The sequence below is a fragment of the Prinia subflava genome, chromosome 14 (genome assembly GCF_021018805.1).
Source record: "Prinia subflava isolate CZ2003 ecotype Zambia chromosome 14, Cam_Psub_1.2, whole genome shotgun sequence".
Lineage (NCBI taxonomy): Eukaryota > Metazoa > Chordata > Aves > Passeriformes > Cisticolidae > Prinia > Prinia subflava.
The window spans coordinates 8,593,016-8,615,622 of NC_086260.1; the positions used below are offsets into that span (position 1 = coordinate 8,593,016).

Genomic DNA, 22,607 nt, shown 5'->3' on the forward strand with positions numbered 1-22,607 from the left:
GATTCTGCTGGGGAAATTTTGGTCTGTAGTATTTCTATGACCTGTTGATACAGTTAATTTTAGTTACCTGAGTTGAGAGCCTCTGTGAAAAGGGAAGCAGGAGTGATGTTTTCCATGGGACACGGCTGCAGCTGCTGGGCAGGGCCATGCCACTGAAAGGTTCTACCTGCCTGCCTGGGGCTGCCGTGGCTGCTGAGGATGGACAGCCCTACAGTGAACTGTGGGTATGGAAATCCAGGCGTGGAGCTGGCAGGAGCAATCTGAATTGGGCACCAGATTAAGGAATAGTGTCTAGGAAAGCATGTGTTCAGCTTTCCTGTGTGTCCTTGAGGGGGAAATGCTCATCCTGCCCTGCCATGGATGCCTCGGTGCTTTTTGTGAAATGAGTCTCCTTCAGTACTGGTGCAGGGGCTGGGTTTTATTTATCTCTCAGTGCTGTGGGGTTGTTTCTCAGACTGGGGATTCTGTAAATCTCTTCCTGTGTCCTGCAAGTAGTTTATTGGCTTGTTGAAGGCCCTGTGCTTTTCCTGTTAAAAACAGAACATCCTTGTCCATGAAGGTTGTGGAGACTGGTTTCCTTTGGGAAAGAAGTAGATTAGGGGGAAGAAAGGAGAATGAAACACAATAGTGCAGGTGAAAATCAGAAACTGTGCTAAGACTTTATTATCATGAGAACTATTAGTGGCTGGTGATTTTAAAGACTATGTAAAGCAAAAAAATTAAAAAGCAAAGAAAATCCTATTAATAGCAGCTTATGTTCTATGTATTTATGATCTGGAAAAGACATTGGAATTTCTACTAGTGATGTAGAAAATGTGGAAGAAAGCAATGCATGGGTTCATTCCTATTTGGAAAGAAGATAATGTTTCTGTAATTTTCAGTGACAGGAAAAGCCCCAGTTGATACCAATAACCTGATTCTATTTTTCTTAGACATGGTAATATGCAATGAATGTGTATGATAAAATCTGTTTATATTTTGCATTCTCTTACCCTCCTAGAAGGTCTCTTCCAACCTACTGATTCTGTGATTAAATGTATTCCTTGTTTCCTGATACTTTCAAGGTTTAGAAAATTGTTCCACTTACTATTCAAGTGTGTTTATTACTTATCATAACTGTTACCTATTTGTCCATAATAAATGATATTATGCATGTATTACTTTCCAGAAAGATATTATCAGTGTTTAATGCAGTCATCAACTTTGTCCTGTGGAACACGGCTAAATGTAGACTCTCTAGGTAGATTGCACTAGTTGATTACTAATTTAGACAATAAAGTTATTACCATCCAGCACCTGTAGCTGTAAATGTATTGTGCATGTGATTTTTTGATTGTAAGTTGTTTTTTTTTCAAGAAAGAATCCTATTATTAATGCATAGAAACTCATTAGCTACAGACTTCATTTTATTGGTACAAAACAAGATTAAAGTTTCTGGCACATCCAGGTCTTATACTTGATTTGATCAAGTCCTAAAATTTTATGGAAGCCTTCCATGGAGTTCTTTGACACTTCTTTTTGTGTTCATACAGAGGACTAGTACAGGAAAAAAGTGCTTAACCAAGTCTTCTGCAATTGATTTGCCTGCTGCTTAATATGCTTTAAGGACCTGGTTTCTTGGAATGTTTTATTCATGTTTTAATAGAGTTCTCTATTATTAAGTTCAAATATTTTTAATTAAGAAAGAAGTATAGCCCCCTGGGTAATATTGCAAGCATGTAGATAGCTGGTAATTAAAGTTTTCCACACGTATAACTACATTCAAACAATTCTGAATAAATCATTTGAACCTAGAAGAATGCAAATGTCATTATATATGAAAAAAAAATCCTTTAAACAACAGGTTTTATCAATCTAGCAAAAGTTTTAAGTGCTTAATAAAATACTTTATTGTAAGGGGAGGATATGCAAATAGACAAGATAAGCTTTTAATTACTAAATGAAATATTAATTCTAGACAAATTTACGAGTATTGCAAAATTACTTCTTACATCAAAAGATTCTCCTAAATTACAAAGTTAACTTAATTTCAGATTCAGTTTTCAAATTCTCTTTTTGAAAACTAACAAAGACAATATAAAATTTTTGAAGAGGCTTTTTGGTAGTAGTCATCTGAAGTTGAAGAATAAATATTCCAAACTATTTCTCCTTCGTTAGTTTATTGAAGGGGATATTTAACACAGAAAATGGTCATAGCATCTCTTCTCCTTCCTGAGTGTGGTATTTTCAGAGTGAGATCACTACAGGAAAGGAAAACAATTAAATTTGAAATAAGCTGGGGAGGGGGAACAGCAGATGTTTAGAATTAAGCTGTAATAATTCCAAAAATCTATGCATCTTTCTCCATAGATGTCAAGGAAAAAACAAGCAAGTTTGGGTAATTTTTTTATGCTTTTTTAAAAAAGATAATGAGCAAAAAAACATTTTTCAATAGTTAATGCTTTTATTCTGCAGAGCACCAGTTCATTCTGTCAGTTTAATGACTGCATACCAATTATATGAAGGAGGAAAGATAAGCCAAAGCTTCTCTTATAATAATCAAATAACTGCAGAAGTTATATATAGGAAAATTAACAGGAAATCAGCATGTTCAGTAAGATCAATAAAAGTTACAGCAGCTGCAGATCTGGTAGAATACTGATACATCAGAGCAAAGCAGGCTCCCCAAGCATAACAAAGAGAGATGAACAAATCACTAATAGTCACTGAGCTAGTAACAGGCATTCAGAAAGGGTCTAGAGAAAACATGTCATATTATTTCAGGATTGAAAATGGTAGTAGTAATCACAATATTCAGGAATTAAGCTTGGACCTCATTAGCCAGGGGTAAAAAAGGAATGGTAGCTGTGCAAAGTGCTTTTGTCATCTTATGCTTTGTATCTTCTATCATCTTCTAGCTCTCTTCTTGTACCTTGTCTCTTATATACATAGGAAGAAAGCAAAGGAGTTATAATTTCATAATGAATTCTGGTGGTAAGGTGACTTCTGTACCCCTCGGAGACACATGAAAACATTGCACACTGCATTGCATAGCAGGAAAAGTTGTCAGTGTTCACATCACTTGCACTGCTGACTTGTGTGTGTTCTTGAGGTCTTCAGTTACCCAGTGCCCTCTCACAGCAGAAGAGGCTGAGGGATCCTCCTTCCTGCCAGGAATATGAAACATTCCTGGTCTAAAAGCTCTGTTCTCTTCACTAGAATCAATGCTCTGACCCTCTTTGCAATACTGTTATGTAGTGCCTCACAGCCCACTGGCCAATATTCCAGTCATCTAAATCCATTCAGCTCCTGGTCACTGCCTGGATTCACTTTTCAAGCAGAAATGCTTTGTACTTACATTTAGAACCACAACTAAATGTCTCAAGTATTAGACTTGTTCCTTTGTGAGAGAGCAATCTATGTGGACCCTTTAAAAAGGGGAAAGCTTTCCTTAAAGAAGGAGTTCTTTAAACAAAGATAGTGCCAACAGCAGGTTGGGTGACTTTAAACTATCTTATTTTAAGGTTTTGAGTGAGACTTAAGTACCAACTGCAAAATGGTTAGTATGTGTTTGCAGCTTTTGGCCTGTGGATCAAGTTTGGTATAACAATTAAGGTTGCATTAAGAATTCCACCAGTGGATTTAAAGAAAAATGAAAAGACATTGAAGTTTACTTGAAAATTCATACACAAGCAAACTGCCAGAATAACCTTTGAAATTTAGTGTTGACATGGCTTTCCAGAGAAATTTTATGCTGTGCTTGACCAATAACTAAATGTAACATTGATGGTGTTAATGATACTCTGCTAACTGTGGGATTTGCTTTAATTCAAGATTTGCATTTAATAGCTGATGGACTTTTGAACTTCTTAAAGCCTGCTTTTATCTTCTGTATTTAATTGCAATGAAACAGCAACTTTACCAAATACCCTGGATCAAAACTGCAGTTCATTATAGTGGTTGTGGTGTTCATCCTTCCTGTAATTGTGTGTAAATATGTTTGATATTCATAGCTGAACAGAAATCTGTTAACTGATTTTTTTCTAGTAAACATTTTGTTTCTCTTTCAGTATTGAAGCTTCTTGAAGATTCTCTGAGAGATTCTCCAAAGTCTCTCTGGGACTCATTCATCTATTCTGTTCGGTGATCCTGTCTATATTGTTGACTTTTCCATTTTATTTCACAGGAGTATGACAGGAAAGCGTACCAGCCAAATAGACTGAGTTCATCTGAGCTACAGATGTTGGCCAGCACGAAGAGACAACAAAATGAAGAATTATGGGATGTTGGGATCTCCCATGGGCTGAGCGCCTCACAGATCGATTGCTGCAATGTCAACACAAGTACAAGCAGGGATGATGGTACAGCAGCCTGGAACTCTTGTTTCCCACCAGTAAGTCTAAACCCACAATATTTTCTCAGGGGTCTTGAATACTAGATTTTCTTTGAGTAGAGTTGAAATTTAAGGTATCATTGGCAAAGACTCTTAGAACTCACCAAGTAAAACATTTAACCAAGACACATGCACTTCCAGCATGTTCTCTAGTACCACTATGGATAAAGAGCAAATCTATTTTGTATATTCCTTCCTAGAATCCTGAATAATCGTGTAGGCTGTACAGTTCATCACAGTAGTGGCTGAAAACCTGCAGGTGTGTGATATAGTTCTTAAAAATAGTTCCAAAATTAATGAAACGCAGATATACCAGTCAGCAGCTGCATTACAGTGTGAGTAATGGAAAATAATTGCTTCTTACAATGATAAAGCCTCATTACTGAAAAGCTAAATGTTTAAAGAACTGAAGCAGGAGAAAGCAAAAAGCTGCAGTAGTTCTGAGCACTTTGTGTGTGATCATTATGTATTTCACACCTTGGATCATTATTTGTCCTGGCACAAAGTGGTACAGAATCACACACAGCTGCACTATGTGACAGTACTGCTCTAAGAAGCACAGTATTTGTTGCAGTCCACCAAAAAGTATTGAATGTATGAAAGCACAGAATAACATTTCAGAAACTATATAAAGGTACTAGCAGGAGCTGCTGTAAAACTAGATAATCTCATACTCCATTTATATATGAGCAATATACCTGTTATTTTATTACAGTTGAAACAATAATAAACAATGAATGTGGCTTAAGTAAAGCACACAGCACAGCTCTGAGGCAAATCCAACTTTAGAAAAGTAAACACAGCTGTGTTGCCCCAATATCAACTATTGCAGAGTAAATGCTCAAAAATGTTAAGTGCAAATTACCTTCAAGGTTCTACAGGGTCCAAATAGAGGCCTGAAGCAGCAACTTTCTGTAGTGAATGATCAACACAGTGCTGGAACTTTGGAGTACTCTGTTAAATTAAGGTTTCAAATGAGAAGAAATATGTTAATAAGTGGGTAATTGTACAAATAACAGCTTGATTTACAGAGTAATATTTGGCAGGACATCAGAGAAACATTAGTTGGTATTAACTGTTTGATATACATCTCCATTACACATTTTGTTAACTTAATATTTCCAGTGTGTTTTCTCCATATTCATTAAATAGGCTCAAAAAATGGTACAAATCCACAAGACCAGACAAATGGAACTCAATTAAATATAGAGAATAGCAGTCTCATTAATTTTTTAGTAGTTTAATTATAAGGAAATTGATAAGAATATTTAGACACATCAGGTTTGGTTAATACAAATTACATGACTAAAACAAAATGAACTTTTAAAGTAAAATGTACTGCTGCAATATTCAGTGAAGCACAATGTGGTTGCAAAGACTATTCTTTGGTCTTACTGCCTTGATCAACTTCTGTAGCTTCAATCTAAAATAGTGTTTAGATATAATAGGTCAGTAATATAAATTGCAATTTAATATAGTTGTAGTTTTTCATAACAGCCCTTTATGGCCATCTTTCTCTACATAATTCAAGCATAAAAGGCAAGATTTTGTCTTTGAGAGAGTTCTTCACATTTCATTCAGCTGACTGTTGGTATGCCTTACACATTCAGCCTTGTCAGCTTTCTCCTCTACATTTTGCAAGGTGGACATTGAGGGTTTAAGATTAAATGGCAAGAACCTGATTTCCAAGGAGGGATAACTTAGGAAAGAAACCTAACCTTTCTCAGAAAAAATCTAACTTCTTAGTCCCTCACAAAAACAAAGAAATTCAGTTTTCCAGGTCTTCTGTACCCATTTACCTCAGCCTCCATGGAGAGCAACACTGTACTAGTACAGTGCCAGTCAGTCCCCAGAATCTCTTGTTTCACTTCATATTTTCCTTGCTGAGATATCAGCCAGAGCACCTGCTATTCATGGATATGATGGAAGTTTTTTGAATATGGACTTGAGTGTTTAGCACTACTTGATGTAATTCTGTCCCAACATTTGGAAAATGCAGAGTATCTGTGTGAGAGTGATAATTCACTGTGTAGAGCTTTGGTATCTAAGGTGGCTGTTAACAACATTTATTAATGGAGGTGATTAATTAATCACCCCACATTCTTTTAAGACAAAAGCTTTTAAAAGAATGGTTGGGGGAACTGTTGGCTTGCTGATGTTAAATGTCAGTATATTTTGATATGCTTGTAACGTTTCAGAAGACTTGAGAATAGCAATGCTGTGCCAGTATTCAAGTGGTTAGCTGAAATGAAAAAGTCTTAAGTCTTGCATTCTCTTTCTGTGAGACCTAAAATCATGGAATTATAAAATACTTTAGTTAGGAAGGGGCCTTTAAAGTGCATCTAATCCATCTCTCCTACCACTGGGCAAGGACACCTTCCACTAGACCCAGTTGCTCAGGTCCCCATCCAACTTGGCCTTAAACATTTTTAGGGATGGGCAGTCACAGCTTCTCTGGGCAACCTTTTCCAATGCTCACCACCTGCACTGTAAAAAATTCCTCCTACCATCTGGTCTAAATCTACCCTCTTTTAGTTTAGAACTGTTGCCCTTTGTCCTACCACAACAGGCCCTGCTAAAAACTCTGTCCCCATCTTTCTTGTAAGGCCTCCTTTAGGTACTGAATGTCTGCAGTAAGATCTTCCCAGAGTCTTCTTTTCTCTGTGCTGAAAACCCCAACTCTCTCAGCCTGTCTACACAGGAGAGGTCTTCCAGTCCCCTGATAACTTTTGCAGCCTCACTCTGGGCTCACTCCAGCAGGTCCATGTCTTTCCTGTGCTGAGGACCCCAGAGCTGGACACAGTGTCCCAGGTGGGCTCTCACAGGCAGAGCAGAGGGGCAGAATTCCCTCCCTGAACCTGCTGCCACTGCTTCCTTTGGATGCAGCCCGGGATACAACTGGCATTCTGGGCTGACAGGGCATGTCTGGCTCCTCATCCCCCAAGGCTCCCAAGTCCTTCTCCACAGGGCTGCTCTCAATCTCTTCATCCCCCAGTACTGGTATACTCGTCATTTCTTCAGCTTCCAGTTTTTATAAAGAAGTGTTCCTTATATGTATGTTTATTCCTTATATATATTTATTATGTAAAAAATGTACGTGTAGAATAAAAGCAGATTTGTTTTTATGTCCCTGATCTTTAGTACCTCCATTTAAGAGAATTTTCAAATGCTCAATCCTTCCAAAATCAGATGTACAAACTGCAGAAAAGTTTCTATATATAGAGAGAGATATAGATATAGATCTGTAGCCATCTTCCAGTTGCATAGGAAAATTATTTCAGCAGTGCAGTATATAGAAAAGAAATAGAAATTATCCTCATGTTGGAATTTAAGAAATTAAGGACAGCTTGAAATTCTCGCCATGATTAAACTTTCATGCTTACATGTGTTTCGAGGTTGTATCTTTCTGATTCTTTAAATCAGTAGTATCAATCGCTGTCTCTTATGTTTTTCAAAGATAAATAAGGAGTATTTTCTTACAAATTTTTCTTCATTTTATACGTTTGTGTCCTTTAGGTGGAATCTATGGCAACAGCACCACCAGAAGGCAGCTTTTTGTGTATCTTTAAATTTGAAATACCTTTGATGTGTTGCAAGGCAAGGCAGAGTATAATCACATTAGATAGTGAATTTATGTATCAAAGCAATATTCTATATATAAAACATATTCTATGTGAGTCTAATTTTTTTCATCACTTGACCATTTTTAGCTTGATTTCCAGAGTCATTGAAAAGTGTCATGTTACTGATTTTAATGAATCTGAGAAAACCTTTTGAATATAAAGGCACACAGATCAATCATATTACTGAGTTGCAGTTAGAACAGATGTCCTTAAAACAGAGGACTGAACTACAAAACAGAGATACTGAAATTATGGTTTTAGATTCTATGATAGTTTACCAAGAACTGAATAAATACTGTCAGGAGAAAATGTTGAAATGTAAGTGGTTTAGCTGCTGCTGTAAACTATGACAGCCAAAAAGGAATAAAATTGCTTTGAATATTATACAGTACCAAGCATAGCCTCAGTTATAAATGTGAAAAACTTCTACTTTCAAATGGGTTTACTTTGAAGGAGAATTGTAAACCCTTGTAAAATGTGTGTGAGGCACAGTTTCAATTCAATATGTGTATGTAGGGCTAAATATTTTAAAATATTTTATTTGACCACCTGAATGTTTTCTTAAATCTTAAGATCTATGAAAATCCATGTGAGATTTGCAACACTATGAAAGACACAGTTCTATATATTGTAGAATTTAATGTGAAGTTTATATCCACACATATATACATTATCCAAGAAAATTTGCAAAGCTTACAAAACATTTCTCTTTAAATGCCTTGCTTTCTTCTGGAGATCCTGTAAGACTTTCTTGCCCTGTCAGAGAATTGGCCCGTTCAGCTTCTTGGATAGTTGTTTCCACACTTCAGACACCAATGCAGATACAACACAAACATGCAGGAGAAAGATCATCTCTATGAGAATTCAGGACATCTTACTGCATATGGTCCCTGTTTCTCAGTCAGAAATGCAGAGAAGGAAGATTCTCCTCTTTGCTTACTGATATATCCTGGAAGCTTGGAGTGGTATAAGGGTGATATAATGTTGCATTAGCCAATTACAAATTATGCCCTCCACTAAGACCTTACTATTTCAAGTAAGGAATACTCTCAGAGAAGATTACTTGTTCCACAAGCAACTTCCTAAATATAAATTCAGTCACATAAGTCTTGATCTGAAAAATATTTGAAAGGGTATTTCCAGGTTCATACCTAATTTGTGGAAGGTCTTCTGGCCTCCTTTGTGAATTTTCAGAAAAGAAAGCCACTTAACACAAAAACTGTCTGGCAGAACTGAAGTCTGACAGACAATTGGAGTGTTATTTAAACCCAGAGTTATGCCAACTGTGAGCTCAGTTTGACAGCCCCTGGAGGGATCTGTTTACATCAAGTCAAAATGCAAAACTGAGACAAAGCATTCTTTACTATGAAATGAGACTAAAAATTATTTAGACATATATTCTGGTTCATAGACTGACTAATTCACTCTGTCTTGTCCTCATCTTCCACTACCTATCATCTGGGAATCCCACTGTCCACCACCAGGCAGCAAGTCATATTTGGTAGTAATTAGGATGTCATTCATCCTGAACATGTATTTTACAACATGCCTTTCCATTTTCTGAAACTATGAGGATATACTCATTTTATTTTGATTTTTGTTTAAAAAAAATCCTTTCATACACTTTTTATTATTTTAGCATTTAATGTACTAAATTGTACAAGTATTGTTAATGTATGCTTACATTTTCACTTCTCTTGCATTTCCTTCAATGATTTGTTTGGAACTGCTTTTGAGGTGTGTGACAACGGCAGGGAGAATCTCTTGTGTTACAACTGTATATATTCTGGGAGAAAATGTATTTGTGGATTTTAGAAAACTTGAATTTTTACATAAGTTTTTGAATATTGATCTTTCTTGCAAATAACTCTTTTTAATGCCATAAACCAAACGTAATTTGAAACTTTTGGGGCATGTACTTACAATGGGTAGGTAAGATTTGACTGGAAAATCATCATATTTTGTATGAATATTCATACAGTCCACTGTTAGCTATTCATGAACAGTTTAATCCAGGTTTCAAAGCTGCAGTGCCAGGGAGAATCCTATGTGCTTCAATAACCTTCATTTTTGGCTGCTAAAATTACTGTTATTGCTGCTTTTAACCTGATGTGCCAGCCCTCTTACCTCTCCCTTGGTGTTTTCTACTCTTAAAAATGGTTCATTCTGCACAGATCCTACCAAGAATTCCTTCCTCATGCTTCGTACACATGTTCAATCCAGACTCTTCTGTAAGACAAGGCTTTACCACCCTCCATCTCTGAAGTTTCCTGACTGTCCCAACACTCTCACAGGCAGCAGAGAATAACTGTGTGAACTCCTTAATTCATATGTATTTGCACCCAGACAAGAATAATCTTTAAAGTTGTACTTTTGTACAGTTAGGACCAGAGTATCCATTTTTAATTTCACAGATTTAAAAAAAAGACTGTAAAATTCTAATATCAAAAGCTGCAAATGGATATGCTCATACCAGATCTCTAACATACTTCTAAACAATCTATTATTTTTTGTTTTCCACAGCCCGTCAGTCAGGAGCATCACTATCAGAAAGAAATGAGCCCACTTTCTCATTCCAACCCACGGTAAGATTCCATTTATAGCCCAGGCAGTAAGGATTCAGTTAGAGTGTTCTGAATATTAAATGTGACACTCTTTGATTTAATCTTCAATCTCTTTTCAATTGCAACCTCCTCTCAGAGGGCTTTATTGCTCGTTTTAGTCATTGTCTACAGTATGTCTGAGCTGTCTGGGAACACAGAACTGAATTCTGCATGTTTTGGATGTACCACTGAGTATTCAAAGTATCTGACACAGGCCTTGCTCCTACATCTGCTTTGATGTGTGATTCAGCAAAACGTCCTCATCTCATATACATCCACTCTCATCTATTTCTTTCTCCCTCTCTGCTTTGAAGGCTTAGAACTAGGATTCTGTATGTGACTGTAGGTGTTAGGGAATCAATTTGTTCCAAGAGATTTTAATGCTACTTATTAAGAAAGAGATTTTTTTCCAATAGCTAGCCCAATTAGGAGAGGGGGTTACAACACTCTGGGATAGAGCGAAGGGTTCCTGTCTACAGCATATTTTGTCTGTCAGGTTTTTAGCTTGATCTGTTTTGTTTGGAACCAGCAACAAAATCCCTGTGACTTTAATGTAAGGTGAGATGACAAGGGGAGAAGGTGGTTAAGGAAAATTAAGCACATTGAGACTGTTGAGATAATCAAGATTAATTATCCAGTTTCAGACCTGCTTTGTACCTGTGAAACCCTAACATCATTTTGTCAATTTTTTAACTGCCTGAACAAGAGGTGTACTAATTTTAAAAAGCAGTCCTATTTCACTTTCACTTGGTGCCATTAATGTGGATTTTGCTTGTCCAAGTTTTAACTGGATGATGTATGTGTGTTGGGGGGCAGGGATAGGAGGAGAGGACACCTCAGTTACCACTTCTTTATATTTTACCAACAGTCTGAAATGTTTTATGAGAGCTCACTGTCAGGCAGCTGTGCAGGATAATATGTTTCTCCTCACACAGATGTTTTCAGCCACTTGTCTCACTTGCTATCCATATTTTTATGGATTCAAAGTCTTCTGATTAGATTTTATGAAGTGAACAATCTGAAACTTTCTGTGCAAGTTCACCCAGATGCATCAGTTATTGCAAGACACAGCCATATATTTCCAATATATTACTGGAGTAAAAGAATAATCCTGGATTCCTGTTCCTTTCACATATAAATCAAGGTACTTATGTTTGTCTAGAAGATCTCTGCCTTGGGTGATGGTTGTCCTCAGAACCATCTCCTTATGAGTTGTTGAATGGATGAAGTGGACAGAGATAATTGACTACAGTCCACAGAGTACAACAGGAGATACCTTGAGACAGAACTTTGGACTCTTGATTTCAAAGTTGATTTTATAGTTCTAGTGACATTATAACTGCCTATATTTTAGTGCAAGCTACATCATTTGTCTTCTTTTTGCCCATACATTGGTTAAGTCAGGTTTTATTAAGTTATTTTTTTGCATGTGCTAAAGCATTTGGTACATGGTACATTTCATATACTGAAGAAAACAAATAAACACCATTATCTGTAAAAAGAAAGTGTTTCATCATATCAAGTTAATATGATCAACAATGGAAACTTGTATTTCCATATAATAAAATGTAAAACAAAATAATATAATTTATGACTTAGTTCTTATGCTATTTTAATCCAGTACACACAGTAGACTTAAATTTCCCTCGAAATCATTTTCGAGAAATGCAGGTGGTATTCATAAAATACCTGACTTGCAAGTGCCTCGTAAATTCAGTAACCCTTGTGAACTGCCAGAAAAGCATTATTGGGCTGTAAATACAGAGGATGACAAAATTATGAGGTCAGTTTGCATCATGATATAAAAACTGGAGATGATGTGACTTGAATACCATTATTCACATCATTACCTTTCATTTATAATGGAAAACTGTAATGCTTTTCACAGAGAATATGTACCTAAATAAGGGGGAAATAAAATTAATGGTAATTCTATAACTTAGTTCCTAAATTGTTTTTAAAGGCAACTTTAACAAATCCTGTATAAGCAACTAGAAAATGCCTAAAGCTTTGTAAGCCTACTATAGCTTTGTAGGGAACACATGGAATATTTGAAATACAGCCCCTTTAGGTGTGTGGGTGTTAATGGTACGGTATAAAGACAGTTATATGGTACATTTACTGAATGAACAAAGTTTGTTGTAAAGAGGGGTAGAGAACAGGTCTTGAGTAATTTTTAAAAGTGTAGTATTTTCTGGGAAATGAAAAGAGACCAATGTGGAAGCTATTGTCCAGTAAATGTAGGTTCTGTCCATAATAAGATAAAAGGACAAGCCAGGAAAGAAAGCCTGTGAAGGTAATGGAAATTCAGTCAATAAAAAGACTCAGCTTGAGTCATTGTCCATTGGTTCCACTGGGTAAAGGTCATAAGTCTGCCAAGAATATTGCTGCTGCCATACAAATCACTCCACCTGGAGCTGCTCTGCCAGGCAGAGAACCAGCTAATGAGAGGAGACAGCTCAGTGCAGGGGCTGCACAGCAACTCCCACAACTGATGTGCTGCTGGAAAATTCAGGAATTGCTTTCTTCCCTACAAATAGGGAGCTGTAAGTGTCTGCGTTGCTTCTTCCTCCATTTTGTTATATAACCAGCATCTGCTTAGTAAGATTTTGTCCTCCAGACTATTTGTGTGTCATAGGAGGTTTGGAAGTTTCATTAAAGGAAGTCCTGGAAGATAGTAAGTGTTCTAGAATTTCAGCCATACTGAACTATGGTATGCACAGCCGCATCACTTGAACATAATTTATTAATAGACTTTTATAAACTTTTACAGATGCTCTCCAGAAAACTTATTTCTGATAAAAGATGATTTTTTTTGCCTTAGAGAAAGGTTTCAACTTATTAGAAAAACACTATAAACACTGCCTCCCTACATCCTGTCTTGGCATCCTACTCAACTCTTCCAAACTACCAAATAAAATTCATTTCTCTTGTTCAAACAGTTGTTCCCCAGAAACTACACTAAATTAGGACACAAATATTTCAACATAACAGTTAATTGAGTATCCTTTCACAAAAAGTATATTTTACTTAAATAATTTCATGCCAAATGTGCATGGCCAAATTTTTAATTAGGTTTTACCCAGATGTTTCTTTTTCAGTTTCTCCTATCTAAAATCAGCTGATAAGACCCACAGCCTCTGACAAATGATTAAGAGCCACTGACCTCCCTTCATGTGGGCTTGGTATGAGCTGACTTAAGCAGATTGTCTCGTCATTGTAACCTACATTTGTTAAGTCAGACTGACTGGAATGTCATCAGTATTCTTTCCTCTACAATCAGAAAAAAAAACCCAAAACCTAAACAACACAATCGACCCAAAGAAAAGTAAATAACACTTTGATTTTTTATGGTAAATGTTATAGATTTGAGATTTGTCACCACAAAATGTGTCACCGATGTGGACAGTGGTGTGTTTGAAGAGGACAGTAACTTAAAAAAAATTAAGGCATTTACCTTAAGGAAAAAAAACAGAACCCGAATCCTCAGTTGCTGCTTTATCCAACAATGCAGTTTTCCTATTTTTGTAATGATACGCATGCACAGCGCTTCAGGTAATGAATCATGAAATGCATAAACATGTATCTTTAACTAAAAGTATATTTTAATTATATTGAAACTTGATGACTGGTAAAATTTAGGTATGTTAGTTATAAATTACATGTAAATATACTGAAAACCTCTTTCTGTGCATTCTGACCACCCTATTGGTTTTAGGGAATAAATTATTTCTTCCTCTTTCTTTGAAATTTTCTTTTAGAGAAGTCTTTCTTTAGAACCTATCGTTATCATATATATTGCCATTATCATGGTATCTGAAATTTGCATAATTTACATAATATCAGTGGTTCCAGCATAAAAACACATCAGCTGTAAACTTTCAAATATTAAAAGTATCTTCAGCTTGGAGACTACCATTCAAGTACTCTCATCCATCCCAGATGAAAACTAAACATTCCAATGGCTGGTGCTGTGTTATTATACCATTGAGAGATTCTGTAAAATTAAACTCACCTAGGAAATGGTGCAGTAAAAGAGAGATGGTAGCTATAACATTTATTTGCACTACACCAGAACCTCTCCCACATACAGGGTGTGAAATTTAGGCACAAGAGGCCTTTGTATTTCCATGCAAAGGTTTGGATAGCAGAATAACTTAGTTAAGAAGCACATTTAAAGACTGAGTTTTTCAAAGAAGCATATTTATTCTTATGATTCATTATAAGATCATACAACACCATTAGTTCTGCAAAGCAGACAGTATTACATTATGAACTAGTATAAAATTACACAACAGTTGTCAAAATAAGTGAACAAGAACAATGTATCACAAAATGTACTTTGGATTTTATTTTACTTGTTCAGTTACTTACCCACAAAATAGAGTAATTTGCAGTAGATCTCCCAGTGTTAATCTGAATTAGTGAAGTTTTGCTGCATTTGTCAGACAATAATGTGCATGAAAAAGAACATGACAAAAGAAGCAAATGGCACAGGAACCATCTAATTGAACAGGTTACATTTTTTAATGATGATGCTAAAAAGCTTAGCTGCAGAAGGGTTAGGGAGAACAAAGTGGCTAACATGTTAAAGCTTGTTAAAATAATCCAAAAAATGGCTCTCCCTTGTATGGGAATCTAAGAACATGAAAATGTGGCAGCATATGCACTAAGGATTTAAATATCAAACATGGCAAGTACTTCCAAACATGCTGTTACATCCATGTCAATATAAGGTGGTCTATCTCTTTTTTCTTTTTTTTTTTCTTTTTTTTTTTTTTTTTTTAGCTTCAGGACTTACTGAGAATAATTTTATTGGTCACACACTTTTTCTGGATATTCCTGGGCCATTCAAACAAAGGCCATGCTTATATGTAAAGATGGAGAATAGGCAGCAAAAGATTTTACCTGTCAGCTCTGTCAGACTGAGAGGACAAGGTCCCTGTTCCCAGACTGTTACCTTCTCTCTTTCCATACCCAGCTGAACTGATGCTATGGCCCTTTGCCCGTGTGGCTTTTTCCATCTCCAGTGTTTATGGATAACAGGTTGCTTGGTCCAGCCACAAGCCAGCACCAAAGGTCTTGGTCCATCTTCTGAAAACTCTGAGAGCCTTGGGAACTGCACAGAACAGTCAAATGCTGTTGGTGGCTGATTATGGAAAATGGAATTACTCTGATTGCAACAAGACTTCTTAGTCACTAGATTCAGGTGCTTCCTGAACTGGTAGAAGAGTAAAATATATTTTCTTTTTAAAAATTATAAAATTATTTAAAATAAGCAAAAAAATAAGTACATCCTACCTAACAGACACTTCATTAAATGTGCAGATCCATTTGATTCACTGATGAGTGAGTATCTAATGTAATGACTAGAATTTACTTGCTTAGGTTAGATTAACACAAAGGAATTTTGACACACCTTTGCAAATTCATTACTTCCAATTTATACAGTTGATCATCTGATAAATGAATCACAACTATCAAGGAAGAAAGAGCCAATACTTTACTTACATAAGGTGTTAAAACACTGGTTTTCTCCACACTAGTGCCATTTATATTGCTAGTATCAAGACTAGCCATTTATATTGCTAGTATCAAGACTATAATCTAGCCAGCAAGCTAACATAATGATGACCTAAAGGTTCAAGTCTGTAAATAAAATTAAATGTTCCTTCCATTTAACAGAAGCTATGATAGCTATTTCATGTATTTAACAACAAAACATCGACCAAATAGCAAAATATATTAATTACTAAGCTGTTAAACCTCCAAATTCAGATCATCCATATTTTTAGATGTACATGACTGTGTATGGTTTAAATAACGTGCACAAAGTTATCATTTCAACTCTGGTAATGAAAGAAAAACTGGAAAGCATTAACAGGTCAGATTTGCAGCAAATACCAGTCAGCATGATTATAGTGTGCATACCTGTAGAAGCACCTAACCTTATCTAAATATCTTGTTTAGTGAGTAGTATTCACATCTCCTTAGTTATCCTTGAATCCAATCTAGCACCCCTAAGATAGTTCATTTAGAGATTTAAGACTTCAAGAGCAGATTCAAGTGTTCCCTGCAGAGTTGCACTTGTACTTTTTATGATCTCCTGGACAATTAAATTATTTAGCTTTTGAGGAGGTTCCTGACTCCATTAGAAGTGCAGGGTTTGGCAAAATGGACTTGCTGAAGTGGTTTGGAGGAAGGGAAAAGGCATTTTCTAAATATGCTTGTGATTTTCTCAATCTTGGTGCTAGGAAAAAAAGAAAGTTCCAGTAAGGCATACAGTAAATGAAAATATTATGTATTAGGGATGGAATGAATCTGTCACTTTGACGGATTGTGAGGCAAAGAACAGATTAACAGATTACTCATAGTCAGAATGCAGCTCACTGTGAAAAATGTGCAGGAAATGATAAGTGTTGCTTTGTGCTGATTTAATGATATCTTGAAACTACAGTAGCACTCCAGGAAAATAACACAATTTTAGCTCATGGCTTGCTTTTTTTTTTCAAATCATCAATGTATTTCCAGATTTCCCTTAAATGCTTTTCAAAATGGAACTTTCAATTCATGCAGAGTCATAAGAAGATATATATTTATGTTGTTTTTTGAGATTTCTGTTAAAATATGCATTCAAAAATCCTTAATTTTTATGTATAAGTATACTCTGTATTCTTTTGGTAGTATATCTTCTTCTGTGAACTCACTCAGTTTTTCATTTAAAAAGTGCTGGTTTCCCCACCTGGAACGGAGTAGCACTGAACAGTTATTGATGTATAAATTAATACTGAATTTGTCTTCGTTTGTGGATTTTTTATGGAAAAACTTAAAAATTTTCAAGAACTTGAAGTGTTTAAAGCATTTTAGATACAATAATGGACAGCTTAAAGCTCAGGTGATTTCAGAATTATTACAGTCTATGTAGTGGCAGGACCTGAAATTAGTTTCAACATATTTTCAAATAATAATTGCATTTTGTACATACATCAAAAAAATCTCATTATTAATAGCCTACAAAAGTCCTTGCTTCACTACTGAAGCTTTTAGTGAAGAATTTATTTCTATGGAGATACTTCTATCAAAAAATAAACCCAAACCTCCCATTATGCATAAAAGATTAACATGTGACAAAGCAGAAACTAATTAGGTGTTAGGTAATTTGGCTTAAGTTAATGAGGTTACACATGTGTCTGAACCTGACGAGATATGGAAATAATTGAAAATTCACATCTTTTAATCTAGAGGAGCTTAACCAGCAACTTATGCTCCAAAAAAAATGGATCAGGGAATAGATGAGGGTCTTACAAAGCCAGGTGACTTTTTGTTAATTTATCTAAGAACTGAGATAGTCTCTACTAAACTTTCCTAAATAAATAAAATTAAAAACAGGAGGAAATGAAGCCTCTGTCTTAGCAGAACTGGACCATATTTTAGATGGGAGCTGGCACTCTGCTTCCAGTGCATCGTGGTAAGATATCACTTAGGCACTTCTAGCATTTGCAGCAGGATTTGCTTCACATGATATTAAATATTGCTCATACAGAAGAAGTATGCACTGAGATTTAAGTTGCTAGCTACACAAGATATCAAGGACTTGGTCCTTTTTTGTTAAAATATTTTTACAGTTAATTCATACATTGACATTTTCTGGCCCTCCACAGTTAGTCAAATAATCCACTGCAAAAACACAGTTCAGCAAATATGCTCCTCTTACTTCATCCAGGCACAAGTCCATTCTCCTCTCGACTTCATAAAAATTCACTAAGTAGATGCAGTTAAGTACCATCTTTTGTGTTGTTAGTGATTGTACCCTTCAGGTGCTGAATAGCCTGTCAATCTGATGTGTCCATAATGATACAAAACTAATGCTGGTTTTTCTTTCCCTGATTTGATATAATGGAGCCTTTGCCTTGCACTCTTGCAGTATACTAGAAGGCTGAACAAATATTTCTTTTAATTTTGGTATAGATTGTTGGACAAAACCATACTAAAACTTTTAAGCATTTTAATTTTTTTAATAAAGTGGAATAAATGATCCCATTGATTTAAATAATACAAATTAAATGTGATCCAAAAGAAATGCAATAAAGTATGCTGTCTCAAGACAGTACAATATTAAAAATCTTTATACTAAGTGATTTGACATTTTCTCAGTCTCCCAGTCTGCAAAGGTATCTGTGAAAAAATCAAAGTATCAAAGGTATTCATTAAGATTTCAGTGAAAAACTTCTGATTCTAAAGATTTCTGTTGATGGTAATAATTTTAATACATTGTCATTGATAATTGCTACTTAATAAAGCATCACTAATTTTCTCAACAGACTTTGCTGATGGAGGCCTTTTTTCTGCAAAATTTAACATACTGTCATAAAACTGAAAATTATGTTTGTATGTCCAAAAGATTCTTTTGCTTTCCAACACAGTTCAACTGTCGTGTGAGATTTTACTTTATGACCACTATTATCTGAAAGTATTTTTAAAGAATTTTTAAGTCATATTTTCAAAGAAAAATGTAAAAAGATTATATAACAGTTGCATTTTACTTTGAGGTGGAGAATAGCTTTCAGAATAGTGAAAAATTTTCTAAAGAGCACCAAAGTACATGATACTGATGAGTGTGTGTGGAACCTATTCTGAGCCTTCTTACAATGCAGCTTCCTATGTCAAAAGACAATATTTGGCATTCTACACTGTTACCAGGAAGCTCTAGATGGTTTATTGTACATTGATTGCATTGATTACAGCTGGAGGCATTGATAGCATAAATAGAGTGGGTTGAATTAATCAGATTTCTGTTTTAATGGGATAAACTAGCTTCTTTAATAAAAAACATATATATTCTTTATTCAGTCAGAATAAAACCACAATAAACAGGAACACAGACCACAGCCTGTGTTTCTCAGAATATTTCCAGTTGCCTCCATGCTTGTCCTTGACCTTTTGTCAAGGTCTGACACATTTTTCAGGATGCTTTTTTAAAATTTGCTGAAACCCTCTGTCCCACACATGCTTTAGTTGCTTCCTAAAGCAACTGCAGATTTTCCTGTGGAAAGTTTGGTGTGACTGCTCAGCAGCAGCATCTGTCAGAATTCCTGCTGTAAACCCACTCCTCAGAAGTTTATCCATCAACCACCAGCACTTAATCTCTAGTGTAATTTAACCAAGAAGATTTCAGCACTCAGCTTTTTTTAAAATTTCTCTTCAAGACTTTAGAAGGTTCATTTAGACTTTGCTTACTAACCCACAGAAGTAGTAAACCAGTTTTTAATGTACATTGTGTAAAATGTTGTATCCTTGAAAGTAATACTAAGTCATCAATGAAACCTTACTGTAATGTTTTGATTATGTGTCTTGGTTGGAGGGCACTGAATAGCAAAACTCTTTGTTTTTCTTGGTCATTGAGAGAAAAAACTAGAACTGAATCAATAATAGGAAGTATTAAATTTTCCAACACATCTCTGTTGCTTCTGTCATTGATAAAAACTTCTTTGCCTTCTTCTAGGACCTTCAAAATCATTAGATCTTACACTTGGATATCCTAGAAAAAGTAGTTATTCATCTACTGAGTCAGATACATCAAAATAAATGTTAATATGAACACCTTTTATAATATTTAAATCCAATAGGTGAAGGACAAAATCAAAGATAAAATCACCCAGCTACTCAAAAAAATCATACCATCTCTGATTTCTCAGACTTAATATTTCACGCAGATCTTCCAGATATGAGACTTCAAACTAAAATTCATTGATTTCCTGAGTAACAAAACCTATTATTATAGCATAAATACTGGGTTAACAACAGATTACTACCTTGTTCCCTCATTGTTTTCAAATTTAAACAAATTGCCTCCTTCTTTTCCATTGGAGGTAATTACCTTACTATCTTTCTTTCCTTCTCGCTAACATCCTCTCTGCTTTACAGATACTATTTTCTTTAGGAATTCACTGATACATGTTTTATATGAAAAATACAAATATTTAAATGCTTCTGGTTTATACCAGTCTGGTAGAACTTCATATGTACCCTAAAGCTTTTACATTTTGTAACTGTGTTTGTTGGTCTGATTAAGATAATTCTCTTTAGAAGTAAGCAGTGTCTTTCTCTCTCCTTGCACTTTTGTTTCAGCAGTTGTCCAGCAGAAATACTCTAGTTCTTCTCTGGCTCTCAGACATGGCTTCCTTTTGCAAAAGCTCTAGTGAATGAGAAAGGAAAGGTAGCTTGGGAAGCAGAGGTGTAGATTAGCACTCACAGTACTTCCTTACCTTCCCTAAATTTGATGCAGTTTCTCTGAGAGATCACCTTTGCCTTTGCTGGCTTTGTGTTTCAGTGCAATTGTAGAGAATCAGGTTCGTGCTGCTGCTTTGTGCTGTCAGCCCACATCCTGTGAGGATGGGCAGATCCCCGTGATTATGGTGCTGATTTTCAGGCAGATCAAACCACACATGCAAGGGACAGGAATGGAAAATATATTCCACCATGCTACCAAGTATCAGCCTGCATTTGACTGTTATTGCTAAAATCTTCTGAAGCTTTGGTGTAGACAAAGAAATTCAGGGAATGCAGATATGGTGACAGTGACAGACAGCTAATAATGAGAAGTGTAGGCAAGCACATGGCTGTGTGCATTGGTTGTACCAACTCCCACTGGCCTTAGCTGAACAGCAGATTGGCTGTGAAGTTTGGCCATATATGTGAAAATAATGTGACATTGTAAGAAAATTTTCAAGTATGTTTTTTACATTTTGACATGAGGGAAAATTCAATATCTCTTCCTTTAAATCTGCCATACGACTTGCTGGATTTCTACACCAACAGCTCTGTTTCCTGAGGCGGAAAATTAGTTTTTTCCATTTTGACTACAAACAGATAGGTGACTGTCCCCAGATTCAACCCAGATTATGCACACATGCCAACAGAAGATGACGCAGAATCAATAACAAGTCCAGAAGTAGAAGAAACAAAAAAAAGCAGTCAGCATATTTTAGCAATTGTAGCAGTTGACTGAGCCTTGCCAGATTCTCTGACAGAAACAACTTGTACATGAGATCATGAGGGCTTTTCGGAAAATAGAAGTGTATTACCTATTTCCTTGGTGTTGGACAATCAAGTTCAGACAATTACAGTCTAGAATGTGAAGAAATCTGCCAAGCTTTGGAAAAATTTATCCCTTTTAGACAAAGCTATGGATTAGCTCTGGCTAAATTCCCCGGCCTGTAGCACAAGTTCACATGCATAATGCTTCTATGCCAGCTCTTGGAACAGCCAGACGTAAGTTGAATCAATCCCAAATCAAGTTTAATTTACTCTTTAGAGCTGCACTGCTCCCATCAGCATGAAGCAAACATATGGGAATTTATCGCCTTCCATAACTCTTGCCTTGCAGTGAAGTAGGTTGGTCAAAAATATTGGATCTGGTTCTATCAAAATTAGGTGATTCATTGAGATCCCTTGAATTCTGTGTTCAAGTGTCCACTTGCAATTTTTCAGTCTAGTTAATGCTGATATGGAAGCTTTAATATGTTGCAGCTCTTTACTGCTGGAAAGGAGAGGTGGGAACTTAAGGAAACATCAGCTATGCCCAGTGTGCAGAGATTAATTTCATATATGAAAAGAATTACAAGATGTGGTCACCTGAACAAAGAATGTCTTTGTGACATGGATGTCTTCTTCCAGGGCTATCTTTCTCTGATAGTATAGTATGAGTGACTTTGTCACTGCACTGCAGTTTGCAATAAAAACCATGACAACAGTGACAATAAAAACAGCTGTTCTGTTTTCCTCTCTCTGAGCTGTAACAATCAGAGGCAGTGTTTCATAAAGTGGGGTGTGTGAAAGGAACATTGACCTTTGTGTGAATATGTGATAGCATGAAAATAATTTTTAGAAGTTACGACACTAGTGTCTGGGAGAGACATAATTTGTCCATGAATAGAAGTGCTCTCTCCTCTGTGATGAAGATACCATCAAAATCTTTTTCTTTACAGGAGTAAAATTGATACAGGACAC

At 35.8% G+C, this 22,607-nt stretch overlaps 1 protein-coding gene across 5 annotated transcripts in view; it reads left to right on the forward strand.

Annotated features, from left to right (window-relative positions):
* Positions 1 to 22,607, forward strand: part of CFAP20DC (CFAP20 domain containing) — a 69,255-nt gene that overhangs the window by 41,420 nt on the left and 5,228 nt on the right. For all 5 annotated transcript variants that reach the window (XM_063411784.1, XM_063411782.1, XM_063411786.1 and 2 more), the window contains 2 exons: positions 4,166 to 4,372; positions 10,519 to 10,580. In XM_063411784.1, coding sequence (XP_063267854.1) covers positions 4,166 to 4,372; positions 10,519 to 10,580 — 269 coding nt within the window. The remainder of the gene's footprint in view (positions 1 to 4,165; positions 4,373 to 10,518; positions 10,581 to 22,607) is intronic.